The sequence below is a fragment of the Phyllobates terribilis genome, unplaced genomic scaffold (assembly GCF_046119375.1).
Source record: "Phyllobates terribilis strain yellow unplaced genomic scaffold, ASM4611937v1 Scaffold_12__6_contigs__length_324123572, whole genome shotgun sequence".
In the NCBI taxonomy this organism is placed as follows: Eukaryota; Metazoa; Chordata; class Amphibia; order Anura; family Dendrobatidae; genus Phyllobates; species Phyllobates terribilis.
Window position 1 is genome coordinate 289,976,459 of NW_027362772.1, and position 23,156 is coordinate 289,999,614.

The window sequence follows — 23,156 nt, forward strand, 5'->3', positions numbered from 1 at the left end:
GCCTGTCAGCATTTTCAGTTGACAGGCGGATGCGCATATCAGTTATAATTCGACCAGCGGCACTAAAAACCCGCTCTGATAAAATGCTGGCGGCAGGGCAGGCCAGGACCGCCAAGGCATAGAGAGCCAGTTCATTCCACTTATCCAGGCTGGATACCCAATAATTATAAGGCACAGAGGATTCACGGAGGACGTTGGTACGGTCGGCAAGGTACTCCCTCAGCATCTTCCGAAACTTTGCACTCCTCGTGAGAGTACGCAGGGCCTGTGCGATGGGAGGGTCTGAGAAAACTCTCCCAGAACTTTGACAGTGTTCCCCTGCCTCTGCTGGATTGAAGTTGTGTCTTTCTCGCCTGTACTCCTTGGTTGTCTAGCGAAGTGTGCCCTCTGCCGCCAACATTTTCAGATGGGAATTTATTTAATATTTCCGCAACAAGGGCCTTCTGGTACAGCCCCATTTTTGTAGACCTGTCTGCCTCAGGAAGAAGAGATATAAAGTTCTCCTTGTAGCGTGGGTCTAGAAGTGTCACCAACCAGTAATGACTGTCACCCAAAATTTTGAGAACGCGAGGGTCATGGGAAAGGCAGCATAAAATAAACTCTGCCATGCGTGCCAGACTACTAACTGGCAAGACTTCCGTGTCCTCACCAAGAGGATGACTGACGATGCTCTCCTCCTCCTCCTCTCTGTCCTCTGGCCATCCACGCTGAACAGACAGTATGACAGCTTGGCAGGTAGTACCGTCTATAGTGCATGAAACTAGCTCCTGTCCTTCCTCCTCCTCCTCCTCTTCCTCATTGTCACCCAATCCACTTTGGGATGAGATGAGGCTTTGCTGTGTGTAATCACCCTGTATGGTTCCTTGCTAAATCTCATTGTGTTCCGCCTGCAATGCATCCTCTTTGATTGTGAGCAGAGAGCATTTCAGAAGACAGAGAAGTGGGATGGTGATGCTAAATATGGCGTCATCGCCGCTCACCATCTTGGTGGAGTCCTCAAAGTTTTGGAGGATGGTACACATGTCTGACATCCATGTCCACTCCTGAGGTCTTATGTGTGGAGTCTGAACTGAATACCGATGGCCTTGTTGATGCTGGTACTCAACAACTGCCCTCTTCTGCTCACAAATCCTTCCCAACATCTGCAGTGTAGAGATCCAAAGCCATCACACACCAGTCTGTGAGCCGGAAGCTGCAAATGCTGCTGAAACACTGCAAGGGCGGCGGAAGCTGTAGCTGACTTTCTAAAATGGGCGCACAGGCGGCGTACTTTAACAAGCAGATCCGGCAGCTCCAGGTAGGATCTGAGAAAACGCTGAACCATGAGGTTAAGCACATGGGTCAGGCATGGTACATGTGTGAGCTCGCCTCACCTCAGAGCCGCCACCAGGTTCCGTTCATTGTCATGCACGACCATGCCTGGCTGTAGGTTCAGCGGTGTGAGCCACAGATCTGCCTGCTCTTTCAGAGCTGTCCACAACTCTTCAGCATTGTGCGTTTTTTCAGCTAAGCATGTTAGCTTCAGCGTAGCCTGTTGCCACTTCGCCGAGGCAGTGCTGCAGTGCTTCCAGCTTGCGACTGATGTGGTAATTTCAGAGATGGAGGCTGAAGAGGAGCAGGAGGCTGAGAAAGATGAGGTGCAGAAGCTCTCGACCATGGGGGCAACCCAGATTGACCTAGTGTCCGTGGTTAGGTGGACTTTACCGGTAACTGCGTTGTTAAGAGCATGGCTAATGTTTTGGGACACGTGCTTGTGTAATGTGGGGACAGCACACCTGGAGAAATAGTGGTGGCTGGGGACCACGTACCGAGGGACGACCACCGCCCTCAGGTTGCGGAATGCTTCCGTCTCCACGAGCCGAAATGTCAACATTTCGAGCACAAGCAGTCGTGAAATATGAGAATTTAGTACTGTGGCCTGTGGGGCTTTGGCTGCATATTTGCGCTTGCGTTCCAAGGACTGGGGTATGGACAACTGAAGGCTGCGCTGGGACAAGGACACGGACGTGCTTCCCGATGCTGCTACTTGAGAGTGTGCAATGACAGGTGCAGGGCAGGAGGCGTCTTCGCATGCACCATGGACAGGGGATTGGCTTGTATGCACAGCAGCAGAAGAAGCAATGGTGCCACCTGCAGACACTGTTCCTGGACCCTGGGGTTCGGCCAACAAAGTCGGGTGCTTTGCTGCCGTGTGCATGATCATGCTGGTGGTTGTCAGGCTGGTCGTTTTGCCACCCCTGCTGATGCTGGCCTGGCAGGTGGTGCAAATGGCCTTTTTGGGGTTATCGGCAGAGTCTTTAAAAAACAACCTGACTCGGGAAGACCTAACAGTTGCACTGGCAACTTCCTTCTTGTTGGTGTTACGGGGAACGGTTGCCTGCCTTCTGTCTGCGGCCACCACACTGCTTCTTCCTGCCTGTTGGGGTGCTCTGCCTCCCTCCCCCTGTGTGCTGCTTTCTTCGCTCTGCATGTCCTCCTGCCAAGTTGGGTCAGTTTACTATATCATCCACCACCTCGTCTTCCACTTCCACACCCTGGTCCTCCTCCTGACTTTCTGGCAATTGTGTCTCATCATGGTCCACCTCTTGTGACACTTTCACACCGTCGCCTTCGTGTGACCGTAGCTGCTCAAATATTTGGACATCGCTACACGCGATCTCCTCTTGCCCCGCTTCAAGTGGACCGGGCGAGAGGCCCGAATCTATAAATGGAAAAGTGAACAGCTCTTCAGAGTGTTCAAGTGTGGGATCAGTTGTCTCTGGGTACTCGGCATGGTGGGAGGAAGGAGGATCAGGGTGAGGAATATGCGGTCCAGACTCACGGCTACTGAGACTTGACCGTGTGGAAGACAGGGTGGTGGTGGTGGTGGTGGCGGCTAAGTTTCTGGAAGCATTATCCGCTATCCAACCAACAACCTTTTGACACTGCTCTGGGCTCAATCGTGGTGTGCTGCGGTCCCCTTGAAATTGGGACAGGAAGGTCAGGCGAGAAGATGTGGGTGTTTGTTGTGGCACAATTTCAGCTTGCCCACGGCCTTGTCCTCAGGCTCTGCATGCACCATTACCATCACGTCCAGTTCCCCGTCCCTTGCCACGTGCCTTGCCCATTTTAAATGGAGGACAATATTTTCCACGCTCACTACAAATGACTGAGTTTGGAGCGAACTTATATGTGATCCGTGTGATGGAGAAAACAGAGTTTTAAATACCTGGCCTGTAGGTAAGTAGTTTGAACAGCAAACTACGGTGAATTGCTTCACTGACACACTAAAGGAAATTTTTAATGGAGGCAACAAATGGCAGTATTTTCTGACAACGCATATGTGATCCATTTGACGGAGAAAACACAGTTTTAAATAGCTGGATTTCTAGCACTCTAATATGGAAAGGACCTGGCTGTATTCTGCAGTGCCAACAAGCAAATGGCGCAGAAAAAATGGTGTTCTCTGGATTGCTTTTTAAGCAAATAATGAGGATTAAGATCCAAAGAAAAGTATTCCTGGACCCTGAGACCTGGGCCTTTGTATAGAAATATCTAACAGCAGCAGAAGGCAGAATTGGAATGGAGCCTCTTGTGCTATATTTCCATGCAGTCTGCTATATACACTGCCTGCCTGCCTATACACCCTGCCTGCCTGATATCTCTGCAGATGGATTAGTCCTCAGAAGGACTATTTTTTGAGATGGATATGTGTAATGTACGGTTTTTCTCCCTACACTACCTAATACACAACCAAATCTCTCCATGACGCAGCAGCACCTCTCCCTACACTGTCTGATCTGGAGTGACTGTGACGAGCATGGCGGCGCCAGGTCTTATATAGACCTGATGAGGCTGTGCAGCCAGCCAATCACTGTAATGCCACAACCAACATGGCTACGGCATTACAGTGCATGGCAGGCAATCTCTGCATGTTCATTGGCTCTGTAAAGAGCGCCAAACATGCAGGGAGGGGACCCGAGTTCCCACCCGAGCAACCTGGAAATACTCGCTGAGCACTGAGCATCTCGAGCAGTGAGATGCTCGGGTGAGCACCAAGCAGTAGCGAGCATGCTCGCTCATCACTACTATATAGGTAAAATGTTTAAGCACCCAGCATCTACATCACCGTAATACAATTTTAGAAGCGTATAGTGTGACATCCATATAAAACACACAATAAAATCAAAGAATCATTTCAATACAAGTAAACAAGTGACAATCAATGGGATGATAGATGATTATAAAATTTCAAAATCTATCTTGACATGGGTCGATGGTTTGCGATATGTTATCTTAATCTTTCGCTAAAAGTTATCATGAAGATATGATGTGAGTCATGATACAACTGTACTTTGTTGCTACTGTCTTTGCCATAAAGACGTCTCATTAAAAAGTTTTTTTCTTTAAATCTTCCTAATTTTGTATGTGAGGTAGTGTAAGTGTATGAAAATACTTACCAATCAAAATCTTCCTTGGTTTCCAGCATCTCTCCAGTCCTCTTCTGGGTTACGTAAATGTTCCACACTTTTACTGGCTCACAAAAGGACCATTGTGTGGGGAGGTGGCTACACCAATGTAAGCCTATGGAGCCTAAGAACGAGGATCCATAAACCTAAATTGTGAAAGTGAATTCTAGTCTACACCTAAACCCCTGTGTGAGCCCATTAGGCCATGGCCCCACTATCAGTATTTGATCAGTATTCGGTCAGTATTATTTCTCAGAAGTGGGAGACAAAACCAGGTGAGGAACAATCAGAGAAAATGTCTAATAGAAGCAAGTCACCAATTCTGCATTTATCACCCACTCCTGGTTTTGGCTCCCACTCCTGAGAAAAATACTGACCGAATACTGACCAAATACTGATAGTGGGGCCGTGGCCTTAGTCTGTTTTCAGGCCACGAGACTCAAAAGAGGACAGAAGAGGCACAAGAGACTGTGGAATAGGGAGATCGGTAATTATTTTAATACATTTGCACTACATCTTATACATGAGTAGAACAATTTAGGGAAAAAATGTTTGCTAAGCCAACGATTTTCAACTTTCAGGTTATTAACGATGGGCAACATCACACAGTTTGAGCTCTTTTCTAAGGCTAAACTTTTCTATAAGTATGAGAAAGCTCTCAGACTGATTTTATCCTCATGTATTCGAGCTTCTGGCACGTCTGCCTGCTCATTTTTTTGACTCAATTAACATTCTTAAAGCGTTGAAGTGTCCAGGAGGAGCACTCGTGACGTCAGTCACTTTAATCCTCCAAGGGTCATAAATACAGTTTTCCTGGCGTTCACTATTCACCATGCCACAATTTGGAGGTACCCAAGCACAGTCGTATCCTTCATCATGCCAGGTGAGCCGCATTGGGTGATCTTGTCTATCGATCTTCTTAACCTTTCCCACTCTTATAGAAAGCTTCAATACGACTTTTGGATCTGTTGTATTTAGTGGATAACTTGAAGCCTTGCCTTTATCCCTACTAACGTAGACTCCTCTTCCCAACATCCCACCAGTGGAAATTCGAAACCCATAGTTGATGATACTATAAGCTGCATTTAGTGTTGTCCCATGGTACATGGTGTAGAATCTTCTTCCAGAATGGTTTACTTCCATTTCTTTAAAAATAATTTAAGTGTGAGAACCTGCAAGCTAGAAAAGGAGAAGTATTGTGTTAATGTGCAACAAGATAGAAGAATCACTTGAATGTTAAAAAAGGCAAATCTGGCATTGCTGGGAAACTTCCGCTGAACACTATGCCCACACCACACTTGGCTTCTCCTGCTGAACAACTGGAAAACAATTAAGAACAGCTATGTAGAGTTATCTCAATGATCAGTCAGAGTTCTTTATTAGCACTCTGTCCAATCATAAAGGCAGAGGTCAAGGAGATTTGGATACATGCAAACCTCCTTCCTACTTTGTCTATCAATCTCCATCTTGTATCCTACTTGATACTTTTGGTTGGCTTGGCACCAAATGGATGCTCTGGTACATGTCTTCTTACAGTGATTTGCCAATAAATTGAAATCATGTGATCGTTATGAAGCCTCTCAAGTCCATAACATATATTCATTGGGTCCATAAGGGTGGGAGAACAGAATACTAATTATTGGACCTGGCACTTTTACATCACGTGAAGTAAAGGGCACTATGTTGGGAATGAAGTTTGAGCATCATTGCTTATTTAAACGAGATGTTTAATTTCAAATTAAATTCATGTGTCCAGAGTATAAAGCCCACCCAACTTTTTATGTCCTTCAGAAAGACATATAAAGGAAAATTCCCTGCACCATTACGGCTGATTGTTTTAAGTAGAGATGAGCTAAAAACTATGAGTGAAATTGAATACAGATTTCTTTTTATAATAAACATCCACATTGATTCAGCAAAAGAGCTACCACTGGACGCCAAATTTTTGAACTGTAAAAAAATGTTAAAAAAATCAAAAAAATTCTCATACTCACCTTACGTCCCACCTCTCCGGCCCTTCCACATCACCTGTCCATTCCTCATTGCATTTTTAGATCACCCCTTCTGCGCAAGCACGCAAAAGGTAATGTGCAAAACCCTCGGGGATCTAAGTACGAGCGGCATCGATCTGAATCTGCAGTGAGGACATGATTGATAACAGGGAGGAGCGGAAGGGTCAGAGAGGTGACTATAAGGATTTCTATATTTTTTATATGTTAAGTTATTAAGCTCTGGGGTCATAAAGTCCTAGAATGTTAGAGTAGGAAGGGACCTCCAGGGTCCTCGTGTCCAACCCCCTGCTCAATGCAGGATTCACTAAACCATCTCAGACAGATGTCTGTCCAGCCTCTGTTTGAAGACTTCCATTGAAGGAGAAATCACCACCTTTTTTTTATAGATTTGTCAAACATGGAAAGTTATGAAACTATGCAAATCCTCTCATGCAAACACCTGGAGGAGAGGTAATTGGCCATACATTGTGCAATACAAAGAAGAAAAAAATATTGTCTACTACCAGGTACGACTGGGACACATTTGAGATGGATGGCGACAAACTGGAAGTTGTAAAGGACTTCAACTTACCCGATCAATGATCATTCAAGATGCAGTGACAACACCGGAAGTCAATAGAATAGCTATGAAGTCTCTGGACAAGGTCTTCAAATTGAGGAACATTTCACTGTCGATGAAGACACGGCTCATACATAGTCTGATCTTTTCTGTAGTAACATATGGATGCAAAACCTGGACAATAAAGAAACAAGACAGAAGAAGAATCAACGCCTTCGAAATGTGGTGCTGGAGAAGGATGTTATCAATATCATGGATGACAAGAAGAACAAACACATTAATTTTGGAACAAATCAAGCCAGACTTGTCACTCGAAGCATAGATCACCAAGCTACGATGTGACTACTTTGGACACATCATACGAAGAGAGCAATCTCTGGTGAAGGACATCATGGTAGGAAGAATAGAAGGAACAAGGCGAAGAGGAAGACCAGAAACCTGATTGCTTGGTACAATTATGATAATGGTGGAGAAGACCCTGGTGGACCGATCTAGGCTTGCACAAGATCAATCTTCTTGCAGAGCGTTCATCCATCAAGTCGCCATGGCTCGAGATTGAGCTGAAGGCCGTTAAATAAATAAATGTGCAATAAAAAATACATGGGTTGTACAACTCGAGCAATCTACGCATTAATGAGAATTTGTGTGATATTCCTAAGGTGTCATCGTGAAAATTCTCAAGGGCATCAAAAACATTTTAATGAAATCTAATGGGATGACACAAGGTATTTCAAAGTTACAGCTGCAAAAAAAGAGAACAGGCTGTCAGGGAAGGGGACAGGCAACTTCTACTCCTTAATAGAGGGTTACTGTGGATCATGATATTAAATCCGAGCAAAACCAAGAGGGCTAAACCCCAAAACTGATTTAATGTACATCTATTAGTATGGTTTACCTTCTATACAGCAATAACCAATGCCTATCCCCTCCTGTATTTTCTCTTCTACCGCATAAGAAGATAACCATAATTAGCTAACTTTGATGACTTGCACGTCAGAGCGGACATTCACTATGCCGCCACCATTACAGACTATGTAATGTCAGTGCATACAGTCGAATCCCGTTTTGGTGGGGTTCAGACGTAAGCTCCAACAGGGCCACCAAGCATACCCATAAATGCAGTGTGAAAGTACCCTTATAGAGGACCTTTCCCTCAGAGTCCAGCAGTTTATGTCCACATAAATGGCATTACTGTACATAGCAGAACCCACTTAACTATTTATGTAGTGTGTGTCTCTGCGGTGGCACAAGATGACCATAATATGTGACAAGATGACCCCATTGTATGTGTTTTCCTAGAAAAAATTTAGTAGAGCGCCATAATGAGGGCAGGGACTGATGTCAATCTGTGCAGTGGTCTAAAATCTATTGGTGCTGTAAAAAGAACCAAGAATTAAATAAAGTACAAAATCCCTTTAAACATGGCTTAGAAATTCTTGACTGAGAGCTTCCACCCAACAAAATTACCGGAATTCCAAAATTGACATTATTCATCATCAGCGATTAGAGATCCATGTACAAGTTGTCACCTTTCTAAAGTATAAGGTCAGTGAAGACACTAATCCCCCGTCTTTGTCTTCTCATTTCTAGGCCGTCACGTTACTTACCTGACTGTATAATACTGAGTGCACTACAAAAGTCATCCGATGTATACAGAGACGGATGTAAGATTCGGTATTCTAGCTGGTGCTCACCTGGTTTTATTCTCCAACGTAGAGGGCTCCTAATTTGTGTGGAGGCTTCAGCCGTGGATAGATCTCGGTCATCCACTATGTCAGTCAAAATTCAATTTAACATGTACAGAAAAAGGTAAGTCTGCAATAAACACTGCTTCTTAGGGACTTTCCTCTTCTGCCCAAACCAGTGACACAATTTCCTGTATTCTGACATATTTCTGCATTCCAAGATCGTTACCACCCATATATGTGTCATTTTTTTGTTTCTGCTTTGTACCTTTGGACTTTCAGATTGTAAAGTCGAGATAATCAGCTGTTTGTTTTTTTTTCTAGGAAACCGAAAGTCAGCTTTTGTGTAGTTCTATCTGCCCCGGGCTCATTCTTTAGTGATGTAGATTAGACTATCTTCTCAATCAATCAGGTTATATCTGTCTGGCTCCAAATGTGCCCATACACATTAGACTAAAGTTGCTGAAAATTGATGTTTTCAACTATATTGGACATTAATCGGGCAACATTTAACAATGATTAATCAAAATGACTGCACACAGTGACCGCAGACTTTCATGCCAAGCCTGGACAACCCCTTTAGTAAATGTGTAACGTAATCCCTCAGCAGTAAAAAAAAACAAATCTGTAGATAAAAATCACTTAAATTAAACCAGGACGAGCTGATACGTTAATATACAGTGGTGCAGTGCCGAATACAGGTGCACTCCTGCTTTCTCTTACATCTGGTGAGTACATTACACAAGTCATATAGGGATATATGGTTTTGGGTGAAGTGCAGGCGCAGACACAATGCACATGAAGTTGGTCAGGGGCCATGCACTGCTTGTCATTAGTGATGAGCGAGCATGCTTGCTACTGCTCGTTGCTCGCCCGAGCATCTCACTGCTCGAGATGCTCGGCGCTCCCAAGTATTTCCGGGTTGCTCGGCGGGAGTTCGGGTCCCCTCCCTTCATGTTTGACGCTCTTTAGAGACCCAATGAACATGCAGGGATTGCCTGTCACTCACTGTAATGCTGTAGCCATGTTGGTTGTGGCATCACAGTGATTGTCTGGCTGCACAGCATCATCAGGTGTATATCACACCTGGCGCCGCCATGCTTGTCACAGTCACTCCGGATCAGACAGTGTAGGGAGAGCTGCTGCTGTGTCAGGGAGAGATTTGCTTGTGTATTAGGTAGTAAAAACGTACATTACACATATCCATCTTAACAAACAGTCCTTTTGAGGACTAACTAATCCATCTGCAGAGATATCAGGCAAGCAGTGTATATAGGCAGGCAGGCAGTCTATATAGGCAGGCAGGCAGTGTATATAGCAGACTGCAGTGCATATAGCACAAGAGGCTCCATTCCAATTCTGCCTTCTGCTGCTGTTAGATATTTCTGTACAAAGACCCAGGTATCAGGGGACAGGAACACTTTTCTTTGGATCTTAATCCTCATTATTTGCTTAAAAAGCAATCCAGAGAACACCATTTTTCTGCGCCATTTTGTTGTTGGCCCTGCAGAATACAGCCAGGTCCTTTCCATATTACAGCGCTAGAAATCCAGCTATTTAAAACTGTGTTTTCTCCGTCACACGGATCACATATACATTGTCAGAAAATACTGCCATTTCTGGCCTCCATTAAAAATTTCCTTTAGTGTGACAGTGAAGCAATTCACCGCAGTTTTCTGTTCAAGCTACTTACCTACAGGCCAGGTATTTAAAACTCTGTTTTCTCCGCCACACGGATCACATATAAGTTCGCTCCAAACTCAGTCATTTGTAGTGAGCGTGGAAGATACTGTCCTCCATTTAAAATGGGCAAGGCACGTGGCAAGGGACGGGGAACTGGTTGTGATGGTGATGGTGCATGCAGAGGCCGAGGACAAGGCCATGGGCAAGCTGAAATTGTGCCACAACAAACACCCACATCTTCTCGCCTGACCTTCCTGTCCCAATTTCTAGGGGACCACAGCACACCACTATTGAACCCAGAGCAGTGTCAAAAGGTTGTTGGCTGGATAGCGGATAATGCTTCCAGTCACTTAGCCACCACCACCACCACCACCCTGTCTTTCACACGGTCAAGTCTTAGTAGCCGTGAGTCTGGACCGCATATTCCTCACCCTGATCCTCCTTCCTCCCACCATGCCGAGTACCCAGAGACAAGTGATCCCACAATTGGACACTCTGAAGAGCTGTTCACTTTTCCATTTATAGATTCGGGCCTCTCGCCCGGTCCACTTGAAGCGGGGCAAGAGGAGATTGCGTGTAGCGATGTCCAAATATTTGAGCAGCCACGGTCACATGAAGGCGATGGTGGGAAAGTGTCACAAGAGGTGGATGATGATGAGACACAATTGCCAGAGAGTCAGGAGGAGGACCAGGGTGTGGAAGTGGAAGATGAGGTGGTGGATGATATATTAACTGACCCAACCTGGCAGCAGGACATGCAGAGCGAGGACAGCAGCACACAGGGGGAGGGAGGCAGAGCACCCCAACAGGCAGGAAGAAGCAGTGTGGTGGCCGCAGACAGAAGGCAGGCAACCGTTCCCCGTAACACCAACACGAAGGAAGTTGCCAGTACAACTGTTAGGTCTTCCCGAGTCTGGTTGTTTTTTAAAGACTCTGCCGATAACCGCAAAAAGGCCATTTGCACCACCTGCCAGGCCAGCATCAGCAGGGGTGGCAAAACGACCAGCCTGACCACCACCAGCATGATCAGGCACATGGCAGCAAAGCACACGACTTTGTGGGCCGAACCCTAGGGTCCAGGAACAGTGTCTGCAGGTGGCACCATTGCTTCTTCCGCTGTTGTGTATGCAAGCCAATCCCCTGTGCATGGTGCATGCGAAGATGCCTCCTGCCCTGCACCTGTCATTGCGCACTCTCAAGTAGCAGCATCAGGAAGCACGTCCATGTCCTTGTCCCAGTGCAGCGTTCAGTTGTCCATACCCCAGTCCTTGGAACGCAAGCGCAAATATGCAGCCAAAGCCCCACAGGCCACACTACTAAATTCTCACATTTCACGACTGCTTGCACTCGAAATGTTGCCTCTTGGGCTCGTGGCATTCCATAACCTGATGGTGGAGTTCGTCCCTCGGTACTCGGTCCCCAACTGCCACTATTTCTCCCAGTGTGCCGTCCCCGCATTACACAAACACGTGTCCCAAAACATTAGCCGCGCCCTCAATAACGCAGTTACCGGGAAAGTCCACCTAACCACGGACACGTGGACAAGTGCTTGTGGGCAAGAAGTGTACATCTCGCTGATGGCACACTGGGTTAACATAGTGGAAGCCGGGACCCAGTTGGACCTTGGGACAGAACACGTCCTCCCGACGCCAAGGATTGCAGGCCCTAGGTCAATCAGGGTTGCCCCCACAGTCTACAGCTCCTGCGCCTCATCCTCCTCAACCTCCTCCTCCTCTTCAGCCTCCATCTCCGAAATGACCACATCAGTCACAAGCTAGAAGCATTGCAGCACTGCCTGCTACAGGCAGCAGGCTGTTATGACGCTAATATACTTAGGTGACAAACCGCACAATGCGGAAGAGTTGTGGACAGCTCTGAAAGAGCAGGCAGATCTAAGGCTCACACCGCTTAACCTACAGCTAGGCATGGTAGTGTATGACAATGGCTGGAACCTGGTGGCGGCTCTGAGGCGAGGCGAGCTCACACACGTACCATGCCTGGCCCATGTGTTTAACCTCATGGTTCAGCGGTTTCTCAAATCCTAAGACCTCAGGAGTGGACATGGATATCAGACATCTGTACTATCCTCCAATAATTTGAGGATTTCACCAAGATGGTGAGGAGCGATGACGCCATAATTAGCGTCACCATCCCGCTTCTTTGTCTTCTGAAATGCTCTCTGCTCACAATCAAAGAGGATGCATTGCAGGCGGAGCACGATGAGATGGAGCAAGGAACCATACAGTGTGATTACACACAGCCAAGCCTCATCTCATCCCAATGTTGATTGGGTGACAATGAGGAAGAGGAGGAGGAAGGACAGGAGCTAGTTTTGTGCACTATAGACGGTACTACCTGCACAGCTGTCATACCGTCTGTTCAGCGTGGATGGCCAGAGGACAAAGAGGAGGAGGAGGAGGAGTAGAGCATGGTCAGTCATCCTCTTGGTGAGGACACGGAAGTCTTGCCTGTTAGTAGTCTGGCACGCATGGCTGAGTTTATGTTACGCTGCCTTTCCCATGACCCTCACATTCTCAAAATTTTGGGTGACAGTCATTACTGGTTGGAGACACTTCTACACCCACGCTACAAGGAGAACTTTATATCTCTTATTCCTGAGGCGGACAGGTCTACAAAAATGGGGCTGTACCAGAAGGCCCTTGTTGCTGAACTATTAAAAAAATTCCCATCTGAAAACGCTGGCGGCAGAGGGCACACTTCATTGGACAACCAAGGAGTACAGGCGACAGAGACACTTCAATCCAGCAGAGGTAGGGGAACACTGTCAAAGATCTGGGAAAATTTTCCCAGACCCTCCCATCACACAGGCCCTGAGACACGGGGTACTCTCACAAGGAGTGCAAAGTTTGGAAAGATGCTGAGGGAGTACCTTGCCAACCGTACCAACATCCTCCATGATTCCTTTGTGCCTTATAATTATTGGGTATCCAAGCTGGATACGTGGAATGAACTGGCTCTCTATGCCTTGGAGGTCCTGGCCATCCCTGCCACTTCAGAGCGGATTTTTAGTGCCGCTGGTCGAATTATAACTGATAAGTGACGCGCCCCTGGGCCTGTGTCGCGCTGCGTTGCGCACGCGGGAGCTTACCCGGAGCCGGATCTCTTGAGGGTTGTAGTCTCGTGGCGGTGACCCGGTCCGTGCCCAGGGAGTCAAACTGAGCGGCGATGTAACAGCGGTAGATGCAGGACGACTACGCCACCCGTTGAATGCAGCTATGGAGCTGCCGCTGCAGGACAGTCCGCTGAGGCCGGTGGATGGATGGTGCAGCGTAGATGGTATAACCCCCAACGGGAGGGGAATGGCCTCAGGGCAGCAGATGTGGATGATGGGGGTAGCAGGAACCACTCAGAGACGGTGCGGTGTAATTCAGGGTCTTTACTGGTAACAACGATAGACCCTCCCGGAGTACTTGCTAGTGAACGGGGCCTGGTCAGTCCTTGAGCAGATGGGATCTCCCCTGGCCAGGCGGAGTTGTAGGCCTCCCAAACTGACTGTACTCTTCTGGCTACCTTGCTAGAAGCGGATATAAGTAGCCCACGTCCCTGAGTGTACCGTGTGGTGCTCACCCGTATGGCCGGTGACTCGGGGCCTTCTAATGGCTTCCGCTCCACAATGGCGGTGCTGGTCCCACGCGTGTGACCGTGCCTTCGGGTTTCTGGGCCTGAGGACCTGAAATCCCCTGCCGGTCGGCTTCTGCTGCTGGGTAAGAGTTAGTCCCCACAGCCTCGGACGCCGGGTCCGGTAAGAAAGCTTCTCAGTCAGGGCGAGCTCTGCAGCTGCCAGCCCCTGACTCGTAGTAGTATTGCTTCTGCTGTTTCTTCTCTCTACTCTCCTTGACTGCTAACCCTGCTTCAGCCCCGGGTTTATATAGGGGAAGTTCTTCCCCTCCCAAGACTGGGCAGGAGGTGTGGCATGCACAGGATCCCTGACCAAAGGACCTCCCACCTGCTCTCAGACATAACATTACATTACTGTGGAAACCAGACCCCTGGGGTGCCACATAAGCACATCCGCCTGTCAACTGAAAATGCTGACAGGCTGACTCTTATAAAAATGAACAAGGGCAGGATTGGGCCAGACTTCTCAACACCGCCGAATGATAGCAGCGTAACATAAACTCAAATCCAGTGTCTTTCCTTGGGAGGTGTATTCCCATGCACCTTTTCACACTCACACATGGGTATACGCTTCCTGATTTTGGCTATTTGCTCTTGTCTTCCTCCTTCTCCTTATCCTCCACCACCATATCACCAGGGTGACCGTGGTCCGTGATGCAACACCCACATAATTTTTTTAAAGGGTGTTTATGATGCCCGTAAAAAAAATTTTTTTATACAGTATGTTCATGTATACCCCCCAGGGGTAAATGTTTGTCAGCCCATACACTTAGTGCATGGGCATTACAAGTATAGGAGGCCCGCTACTTTCTAATAGGAACATTATTTTATGAGGCCCTACGCCACATCTCTTCCAAGGGGCATTGAAGTGCCTCCAAATTTTTGGCAGCCCTTGCATTCACTGCATAGGCCAACAATATGGGACACTCTCTCCTTTCTAATGGGAATTTGTCATTACTGTGGCCCTGCTTTATGTGTCTTTAAATTCTTAGTGGGGTTTTTCCTAAAATTGGTCAGCCGTTGGATTCACTGCATCTAATATATATAATTGTCTTATCCCGTCTGTCTGTCTGTCTGTCCTTCTGTCCAGGAAATCCCGCGTCGCTGATTGGTCCGGCCACGGGCAATCAGCGACGCGGGATTTAAGAAAAAATATGGCGGCCGTTAGCGGCTCATCTGCCGCACGGAGGTCAGCGGCGATGTAGCCGGGAGATGACCGGCTGATTTCAGCAGAACTACCCCGACCGGCGGCGGCGCTGACCTCCATGCGGCTAACGTCGGGAGATCAGCGGCTAGGACCACTGATCTCCCGACGGCAAGTGTGAACGGAGGACCGGGGAGCGGCGCCGCCGGTCGGGATGCTTCTGCTGCGAGCAGCCGGTTATCTCCCAGCTGCTCGCAGCGGAAGTACCCGCACAGGCAGCGCAGCTCCCCGGTCCTCACTAATACGACGCTGATTGGTCGCAGTCACCGGCCGCGACTAATCAGCGAAATTGGTGCGAAATTTAAAACCCGCTTCTCTGATTGGTCGCGCCCAGCCGGCCGCTATCAATCAGCGACTGCCGCAGCACGGCCGCGAATTGGCGCTGGATTTTAAACACGCAGGCCACCGTCGGGAGATCAGCGGCACTAGCCGCTGATCTCCCGACGGTAGCCGCATGGAAGTTAGCAGCGATGCAGCCGGGAGATGACCGGCGTTAGCCGTTCATCTCCCGGCTGCTCACACCGAAAGTACCCGCACATCAACGCCACTCCCCATTCTCAGTAACACGGGTCACTGATTGGCCGCAGCCACCGGCCGCGAACAATCAGCGATTTGGGCGCCAAATTTAAACTCACTCTCCAGTACTCAGTAACACGGTTCGCTGATTGGTTGCGGCCGCTGGCCGCGACCAATCACCGATGTTGCTGCGAAATTTAAAACCCGCTTCTGTGATTGGTCGCGCCCAGCCGGCCGCGATCAATCAGCGACTGCCGCATCACGTCCGCGAATTGGCGCCGGATTTTAAACATGCAGGCCACCGTCAGGAGATCAGCGGCGACGCAGCCGAGAGATGAGCGGTGCCAGCCGCTCATCTCCCGGCTATTAGCAGCACAAGTACCCCGACGGGTGGCCTCGCTCCCCTGTCCTCCCTTCACTCTTGCTTTCGGAAGATCAGCGGCACTAGCCGCTGATCTCCCAACGGTGGCCGCATGGAAGTCAGCGGCGATGCAGCTAGGAGATGACCGGCGCTAGCCGTTCATCTCCAAGCTGCTCACACCGAAAATACCCACACATCAACGCCACTCCCCGTTCTCAGTAACACGTGTCGCTGATTGGCCGCAGCTGCCGGCCGCGACCAATCAGAGATATGGGTGGCAAATTTAAACACGGTCTCCGGCCAATTGGCGCCGGATTTCAAAGAAGTACGCCACCTTCCGGAGATAGCAGGGCTGACTCCGCCCATGTGGTCATGTGACTCACCAACTGCCCATAACGTACTGAACATACATTGGGCGGTTAATTTAAAGTAGTGCACAACCCATTTAAACACTGCTTCGCTGCTTAGTCGCGCCCGGTCGGCCGCATACATATTCTAGAATACCCGATGCTTCTATTCTAGAATCGGGCCACCATCTAGTACCCTATAACAGTATAGCAGACCCTCTCCTTTCTAATGGGAACATGTCGTACCTTGTTACTGTGGCCCTGTTCTATGTGTCTTTAAATTCTTAGTGGGGTTTTTCCTAAAATTGGTCAGCCATTGGACTCACTGCATACCCTATAACAGTATAGCAGACCCTCTCCTTTCTAATGGGAACATGTCGTACTTGTTATGTGGCCCTGCTCTGTGTGTCTTTAAATTCTTAGTGGGGTTTTTCCTAAAATTGGTCAGCCGTTGGACTCACTGCATACCCTATAACTGTGTAGCAGACTCTCTCCTTTCTAAATGGAATTTGTTGTTACTGTGGCCCTGCTCTATGTGTCTTTAAATTCTTAGTGGGGCTATTCCCAAATTTTGGCAGTTCTTGCTGTCACAGCATGGGCATTAAACATTTTTTTTAGTGAGACCCTCCTCTATGTCTCTTCAAAGGGGTATTGCTCCAAATTTTTGGCAGCCCTTGCAGTCACTGGATACGCAATAATAGTATAGGAGACCCACTTGTGGGAACAACAAAGCTAGCTGGCTGATGGCTCTCTAACAATAGCGAGGGCCGACTGCTGGCCTTTTAAGAATATTAAGGGCCATCTGATGTCCCTATAAAAATAGGCTTATGACTTTCAGAGTCCCTCCATCATAAATAAAACAGGATGTGTCTGATGATGTGTCACACACCACATTGCCAGATAAGGTTGTAAAATGTGAAAATGACATTTCCCGGTGAATTCCTTTTGTTTTAAAAAATTACTTAAAAAAACAAAACAATAGGATCTTTCTTTAGTATAAAAAACAGCGTCACCAATTTAACCTCAATGTAATCACATTGTTCAGCTCCTGCACCTCCTTCTCCATCTCCGAAATGACCACATCAGTCACAAGTTGACAGCACTGCAGCACTGCCTTGGCCAAGCGGCAACAGGCTGTGCTGAAGATAACATGCTTAATGCTTAATTGACAAACCGCCAAGCGCTGCAGAGTTGTTGAAAGCTGTAACACAGCAGCCTGATCTGTGGCTCTCACTGCTGAACATACAGCCAGGCATGGTCGTGTGTGACAATGGTCGGAACCTGATGACAGAGAAATGACAGCCGGAGTAGATACGGTTTCCCTCTATGCCAGTACTTTCACCGAGCTAAATACGACTCTCAGCAAAAAAATCTGTGGACTGGCTCCGTACCGTCCCTGGCCACATTCACCTGTCCACGTGTTTGTGGGTAGGTGATCCTTCCCAGTAAGTGCACTGGGGAGGGCACATGTAATGTTGTGGGACCCGTGCTTGTGGAAGGCGGAGATGATACCAGGAGAAATATTGGCAGCTGGGGACCAAGTATGGACACCCGGCCGCCACCGGCATGAGGTTGTGAAAAGCTTCTGCCACCACGAGCCTAATAGGCCATATTTCAAGTGCAACCAGCTGTCCAGAAATCTGGCAGTTTAGTGTTGCGGCCTGTTGGTGGGTGGCTGGCTGCATACTTGCGCTTGCATTCCAAGTAACAGAAAACTAAGCAGATAGTGGCCTCTATTATCATCATGGCCTCATCTTGGCACCATGAACTCTCCTGAAGGAGAAGCCAGGGCCCACCGGAGGAGTCTCCGGTACTCTGGTGGGCCTGTCCAACCCTGCCGAGAAGCAGCCCTGGCTAAGAAAAATGTGGGGGACGGTTCCCGCACACTCTATGGCTGCTTTTTTAATGTGGATCGGACATGCTTATGCATGTTATTTCTTAAACCGCATTGCAGATCAGGCCATTGTCCAACTCTGTATTCATGAAATTAAATGCGCAAAGAAAGATGTTTGTGTGTCAAAGCACCACCGACAAGTGTGAGTTGATGTTGGACGGGCTGCCAAATGCTTCTGCAACAAGCTGCATTAGAGGATTTCCTGGGAGAAATGACACCCAGGGTAGATACGGTTTCCCTCTATGCCAGTCCTTTCGCCGAGCTAAATACAACTCTCAGCAAAAAAAGCTGTCTACTGGCTCCATACCGTCCCTGGCCACATTCACCTGTCCACGTGTTTGTGGTTAGGCAGTCCTTCCCAGTAAGTGCACTGGGGAGGGCAGGGGTAATGTTGAGGGACACGTGCTTGTGGAAGGCGGAGATGATACCGGGAGAAATAGTGGCGGCTGGGGACCGAGTATGGACACCTGGCTGCCGCTGGCATGAGGTTTTGAAAAGCTTCCGCCTCCACTAGCCTAAAAGGCCATATTTCAAGTGCAAGCAGCTGCCCAGAAATCTGGCAGTTTAGTGTTGCGGCCTGTGGGTGGGTTGGTGGCTGGCAACATACTTGCGCTTGCATTCCAAGTAAGAGAAAACTAAGCAGATGGTGGCCTCTATCATCATCATCGCCTCACGTCGGCATTATGAACTCTCCTGAAGGAGAAGCCAGGGCCCACCGGAGGAGTCTCCGGTTCTCTGGTGAGCCCGTCCAACCCTGACGAGAAGCAGCCCTGGCTAAGAAAAGTGTGGGGGAAGGTTCCTGGACACTCTATGGCTGCTTTTTTAATGTGGATCGGACATGCTTATGCATGTTATTTCTTAAACCGCATTGCAGATCAGGCCATTGTTCAAATCTGTATTCATGAAATTAAATGCGCAAAGAAAGATGTTTATGTGTCAAAGCACCACCGACAAGTGCGAGTTGATGTTGGACGGGCTGCCATTGCTTCTGCAACAAGCTGTATTAGAGAACTTCCTGGGAGAAATGACACCCAGGGTAGATATGGTTTCCCTCTATGCCAGTCCTTTCACTGAGCTAAATACATCTCTCAGCAAAAAAAGCTGTGGACTGGCTCCGTACCGTCCCTGGCCACATTCACCTGTCCACTTGTTTGTCTTTAGGCGGTCCTTCCCAGTAAGTGCATTGGGGAGGGCACGGGTAATGGTTTGGGACCCGTGCTTGTGGAAGGCGGAGACGATACCGGGAGAAACAGTGGCGGCTGGGGACCAAGTATGGACACCCGGCTGCCGCCGGCATGAGGTTATGAAAATCTTCCGCCTCCACGAGCCTAAAAGGCCACATTTCAAGTGCAAGCAGCTGTCAAAAATTTGTCAGTATAGTATTGCAGCCTGTGGGTGGGTGGGTGGCTGGCTGCATACTTGCGCTTGCATTCCAAGGAATGGGGTAGGGACAACTGAACGCTGCACTGGGACAAGGACGTGGACGGTGATTATTGCAAGTCTGCAATGACAGGTGCATGGCGGGAGGCATCTTCGCATGCGCCAAGGATCACTTATGATGGGCACACTTTTAAGCAGTGACCTGGGAGTCAGAAAAGCTTCCAGAGGTCTTTCCTGTGCTGTTCCCATGTATTTTCAGCACTGTATGCATGTGTCTGATGATGTGTCACAATGTTAAAATGATATTTCCCAGTGAATGCATTTGTCTTTGTTGAAAGCAGTGCAAAATTGCAAAAACGCATCAAAAACGCTACGTGTGAACATAGCCCAAGGTGTGGAGGAGTATTTTTGGTTTTGGTTATTTAGTTTGCCTTATATACAAGTCATTACCCTGGAAAGGATGTTCCTTAATATACTGTATTTCCCAGGAAAATCCATTTTGGTTTTGTTTTTGTATGTTTTATTGTGAATCTGTGAAAGTGGCGTAATACTCTGACAACGTTGTTGACAGCAGTGACCTGGGAGTCAGAAATGCTTCCAGGGGTCTTCCCCATGCTGTTCCCATGTCATTTGAGCACTGTTCCTATCGATTTGGACAATTTTTAGGCCCTCTGCAGACCGCCGGGGGGAGCCGCCTGAAAAATGCTCGAGTTTCCTATAAACTTACATTGGGCTCGTTACTCGGGTCGAGCACCCGAGTATTCCAATTTGCTCAACCCAAGCAATGAGTACCCAAGCATTTTAGTGCTCGCTCATCACTACTTGTCATTTTTCATTTTCCTCCTCTGCATCTGTCCACACTCAGCAGATGCCTTCATAAATAGTTAATTAATTATTTGCTGTTCTTTAAGTTTGGTGTGTGACGTTAGTCACTACTCAAGGACAAGCCATGAGGCTGGATAGTCAAGAGGTCCGAGGTCAGATACTAAGAAGGCTCGTCATAAATAAACGGAAAAGGCAAAGGCATAGTCAGGTAACAGTCCAAGGTCAGAATTCCAGGAAGGTAGCGGATGAAAACAATAGGGCAAGACAAACGGATGGTCAAAGCAAGGTCAGGCAGCAAAGATAAAAGACAAAATAAAATACAAAAGCGCAAAAAGATCTTATCCAAGTACACAACAGGAGAGAAAAAGTAAATATACTCACTTTGCATGGTTGTATGCGACACAACCACTAAAAAGACTAAAATTCAGAAAAAAAGTTGCCAGGGCAATGAAAGTATTCTGCACTTACTGAATAATTACATCCACACTCAGATATAATATGCTGGTTTATTGTCAACACGTTTGTGAGTCACACCAACTTCTTCTTCAGGACAACCATACAAAACAAATTAATATCCGAGTGTGGATGTCATTTTCCAGTAAGCGTACAATACTTTCATTGCCCTGTTAACTTTTTTCTGAAAGATCAAAGACTGATTGAATGGCTGAATTGTCATTCGCTCTTCCAGACCCACCTAAAGGCGGAATCGTAACATGGTCTTCCCCAGGATCCAAATTCTAAATCAGTAGCATGGTAGGCAGAAACTTTAGCAGTGAGCCACAGACAGCACTTCTAATCTGATGGGGATTTTCTCTGCCTAGAGATTTAAATAGTATTCCTCTGACAAAAGAGGAAGAGAGAAGGAGGATATGGCATGGACAGTTTTGGACAGCCTATCCCTTTGTTCTCACTGAGATAAGCTACTGCTAGAGTAGTCTGACCACGGATCTCTTGGGTCCAAGGAGCGCTTGGCAGAACTAAACATTCCAATATATGGGGGAGTCGAAAGAGATAGCTGTCGTCTGAACAAATGGTTGAACCAGCCATCTTTATCTTTATAGGATTTAGTTGGCGAGACATATGCCTAAAGAATTTTCTTAAAGCACATATTCAGATTGGATACTTTGGTATAACATTTTTAACGTATCCCTCTGTATACCACTCACCACATCATCCTTCTTTATTACAGTAAACATGGCTTATCACTCTGAATATTTTTCAAACTACATTGAAGATATTTGGAGAAAGGAGCGTTTGCCTGGATTTCAGGAAGTCATTCTCCGCAGTAATGATCTGCCAAAAGGTGGAAGGATCTATGTGATGTACCACGGAACCACATTTTCTGCAGCGAAAGACATAATTTTAGGTGGATTTGAGCAATCTGAAGATGGAATGCTGGGACCAGGGGTCTACGTCAGCAGAGACATAAACAAAGCTCTGAGATACCCACTACATGTCAAATCACGGCAAGTTGTCCTGAAGCTCAGAGTAAGTGTAGGCAAGGTAAAGAAGATTAATTATCAAGATCACCCTCTGCAGGTGACATGGCATGAACATGGCTATGATACTGCCTGGATGCCACCAAATTGTGGAATGGTTGACAGTGGGCTGGAAGAGGATTGTGTCTGGGATCCCAGAAGAATCAAGGTGGTTGGCATTGCTAAAGCTTCACCACAACACACGGGAAAGCTGAAAAATTTGCTTATTAAGGAGCAAAGCCATGTCAGTGCCGAAAGTCACAAAAGCAGTGACAGAATTTACCAAAGTAACGGAAGTGGAAAAAATTATGAATTTTACAAACCATGCAAAAGTGACAAAATATACAAAAATTACATTTACGAAAGATACAAAAGTGAAAAAAGAGACGAAAGTGATGAAAGTGACGAAAGTGATGAAAGTGACGAAAGTGACGAAAGTGACGAAAGTGATGAAAGTGACGAAATTGACGAAAGTGACGAAAGTGATGAAAGTGACGAAAGTGATGAAAGTGACGAAAGTGACGAAAGTGATGAAAGTGACGAAAGTGATGAATGTTATTAATGTGATGAAAGTGGCAAAAATTACGACATTTACAAAAGTTACGAACTTTATTAAACATACTAAAGCGATGAACGTTGCAAAAGTGACAGTTGTTTCTGTATTCTTATTTAAATGTGTTGACTTTCATCTGTCTTCCAATTGTCCATTTTAGTTCCATGTACACAAGCCCATTTTTACACAATTAAATTTTGGTGATACCAAATTTATATATACAGTATATACTATGTTTTCCTGTTTTTGTTCAATAAATTCACTTTTAAAAAAATAATTTGTTTTTGTGTGAAAAATCTTCTGAAAGCCATACCTTTTAAAAAAAAAAAATTGTGAACGGAGATGTGCAAGATCTTCATTGTGTTTTTTCTTTTTTTTGCAGGAATAAATCCAACTTTGGAATATATACACTTTCTATTCCATTCTTTTTACAAATGGGGGTCTATGGGAGCATTAAAGTAAAGTATAGGCGTTGGGGTATCCACATAGTTTGATATTTTATTTTTTTCTGGGACGTAAGTAAAAGTTGCAAATTTGCCTGCTTTCGCATCGACAATGAGAAGATTTCATTC

The 23,156-nt window shown here is 47.0% G+C and overlaps 1 protein-coding gene and 1 long non-coding RNA gene across 2 annotated transcripts; one reads left to right on the forward strand and one right to left on the reverse strand.

Moving 5' to 3' along the window:
- Nucleotides 1-4,159: 4,159 nt before the first annotated feature.
- On the reverse strand, nt 4,160-8,943 carry LOC141172693 (uncharacterized). Its single transcript, XR_012252517.1, has 3 exons — nt 8,714-8,943; nt 7,032-7,193; nt 4,160-5,627 (listed from the first exon to the last, which is right to left on the reverse strand). It is a non-coding gene; the product is annotated as an uncharacterized lncRNA (long non-coding RNA).
- Nucleotides 8,944-9,306: 363 nt separating this feature from the next.
- On the forward strand, nt 9,307-22,861 carry LOC141172690 (uncharacterized). The gene is made up of 2 exons (XM_073657141.1): nt 9,307-9,432; nt 21,743-22,861. The coding sequence occupies exon 2, from the start codon at nt 21,748-21,750 to the stop codon at nt 22,591-22,593; it is 846 nt and encodes a 281-aa protein (XP_073513242.1). The 5' UTR covers nt 9,307-9,432; nt 21,743-21,747; the 3' UTR covers nt 22,594-22,861.
- Nucleotides 22,862-23,156: the final 295 nt, after the last annotated feature.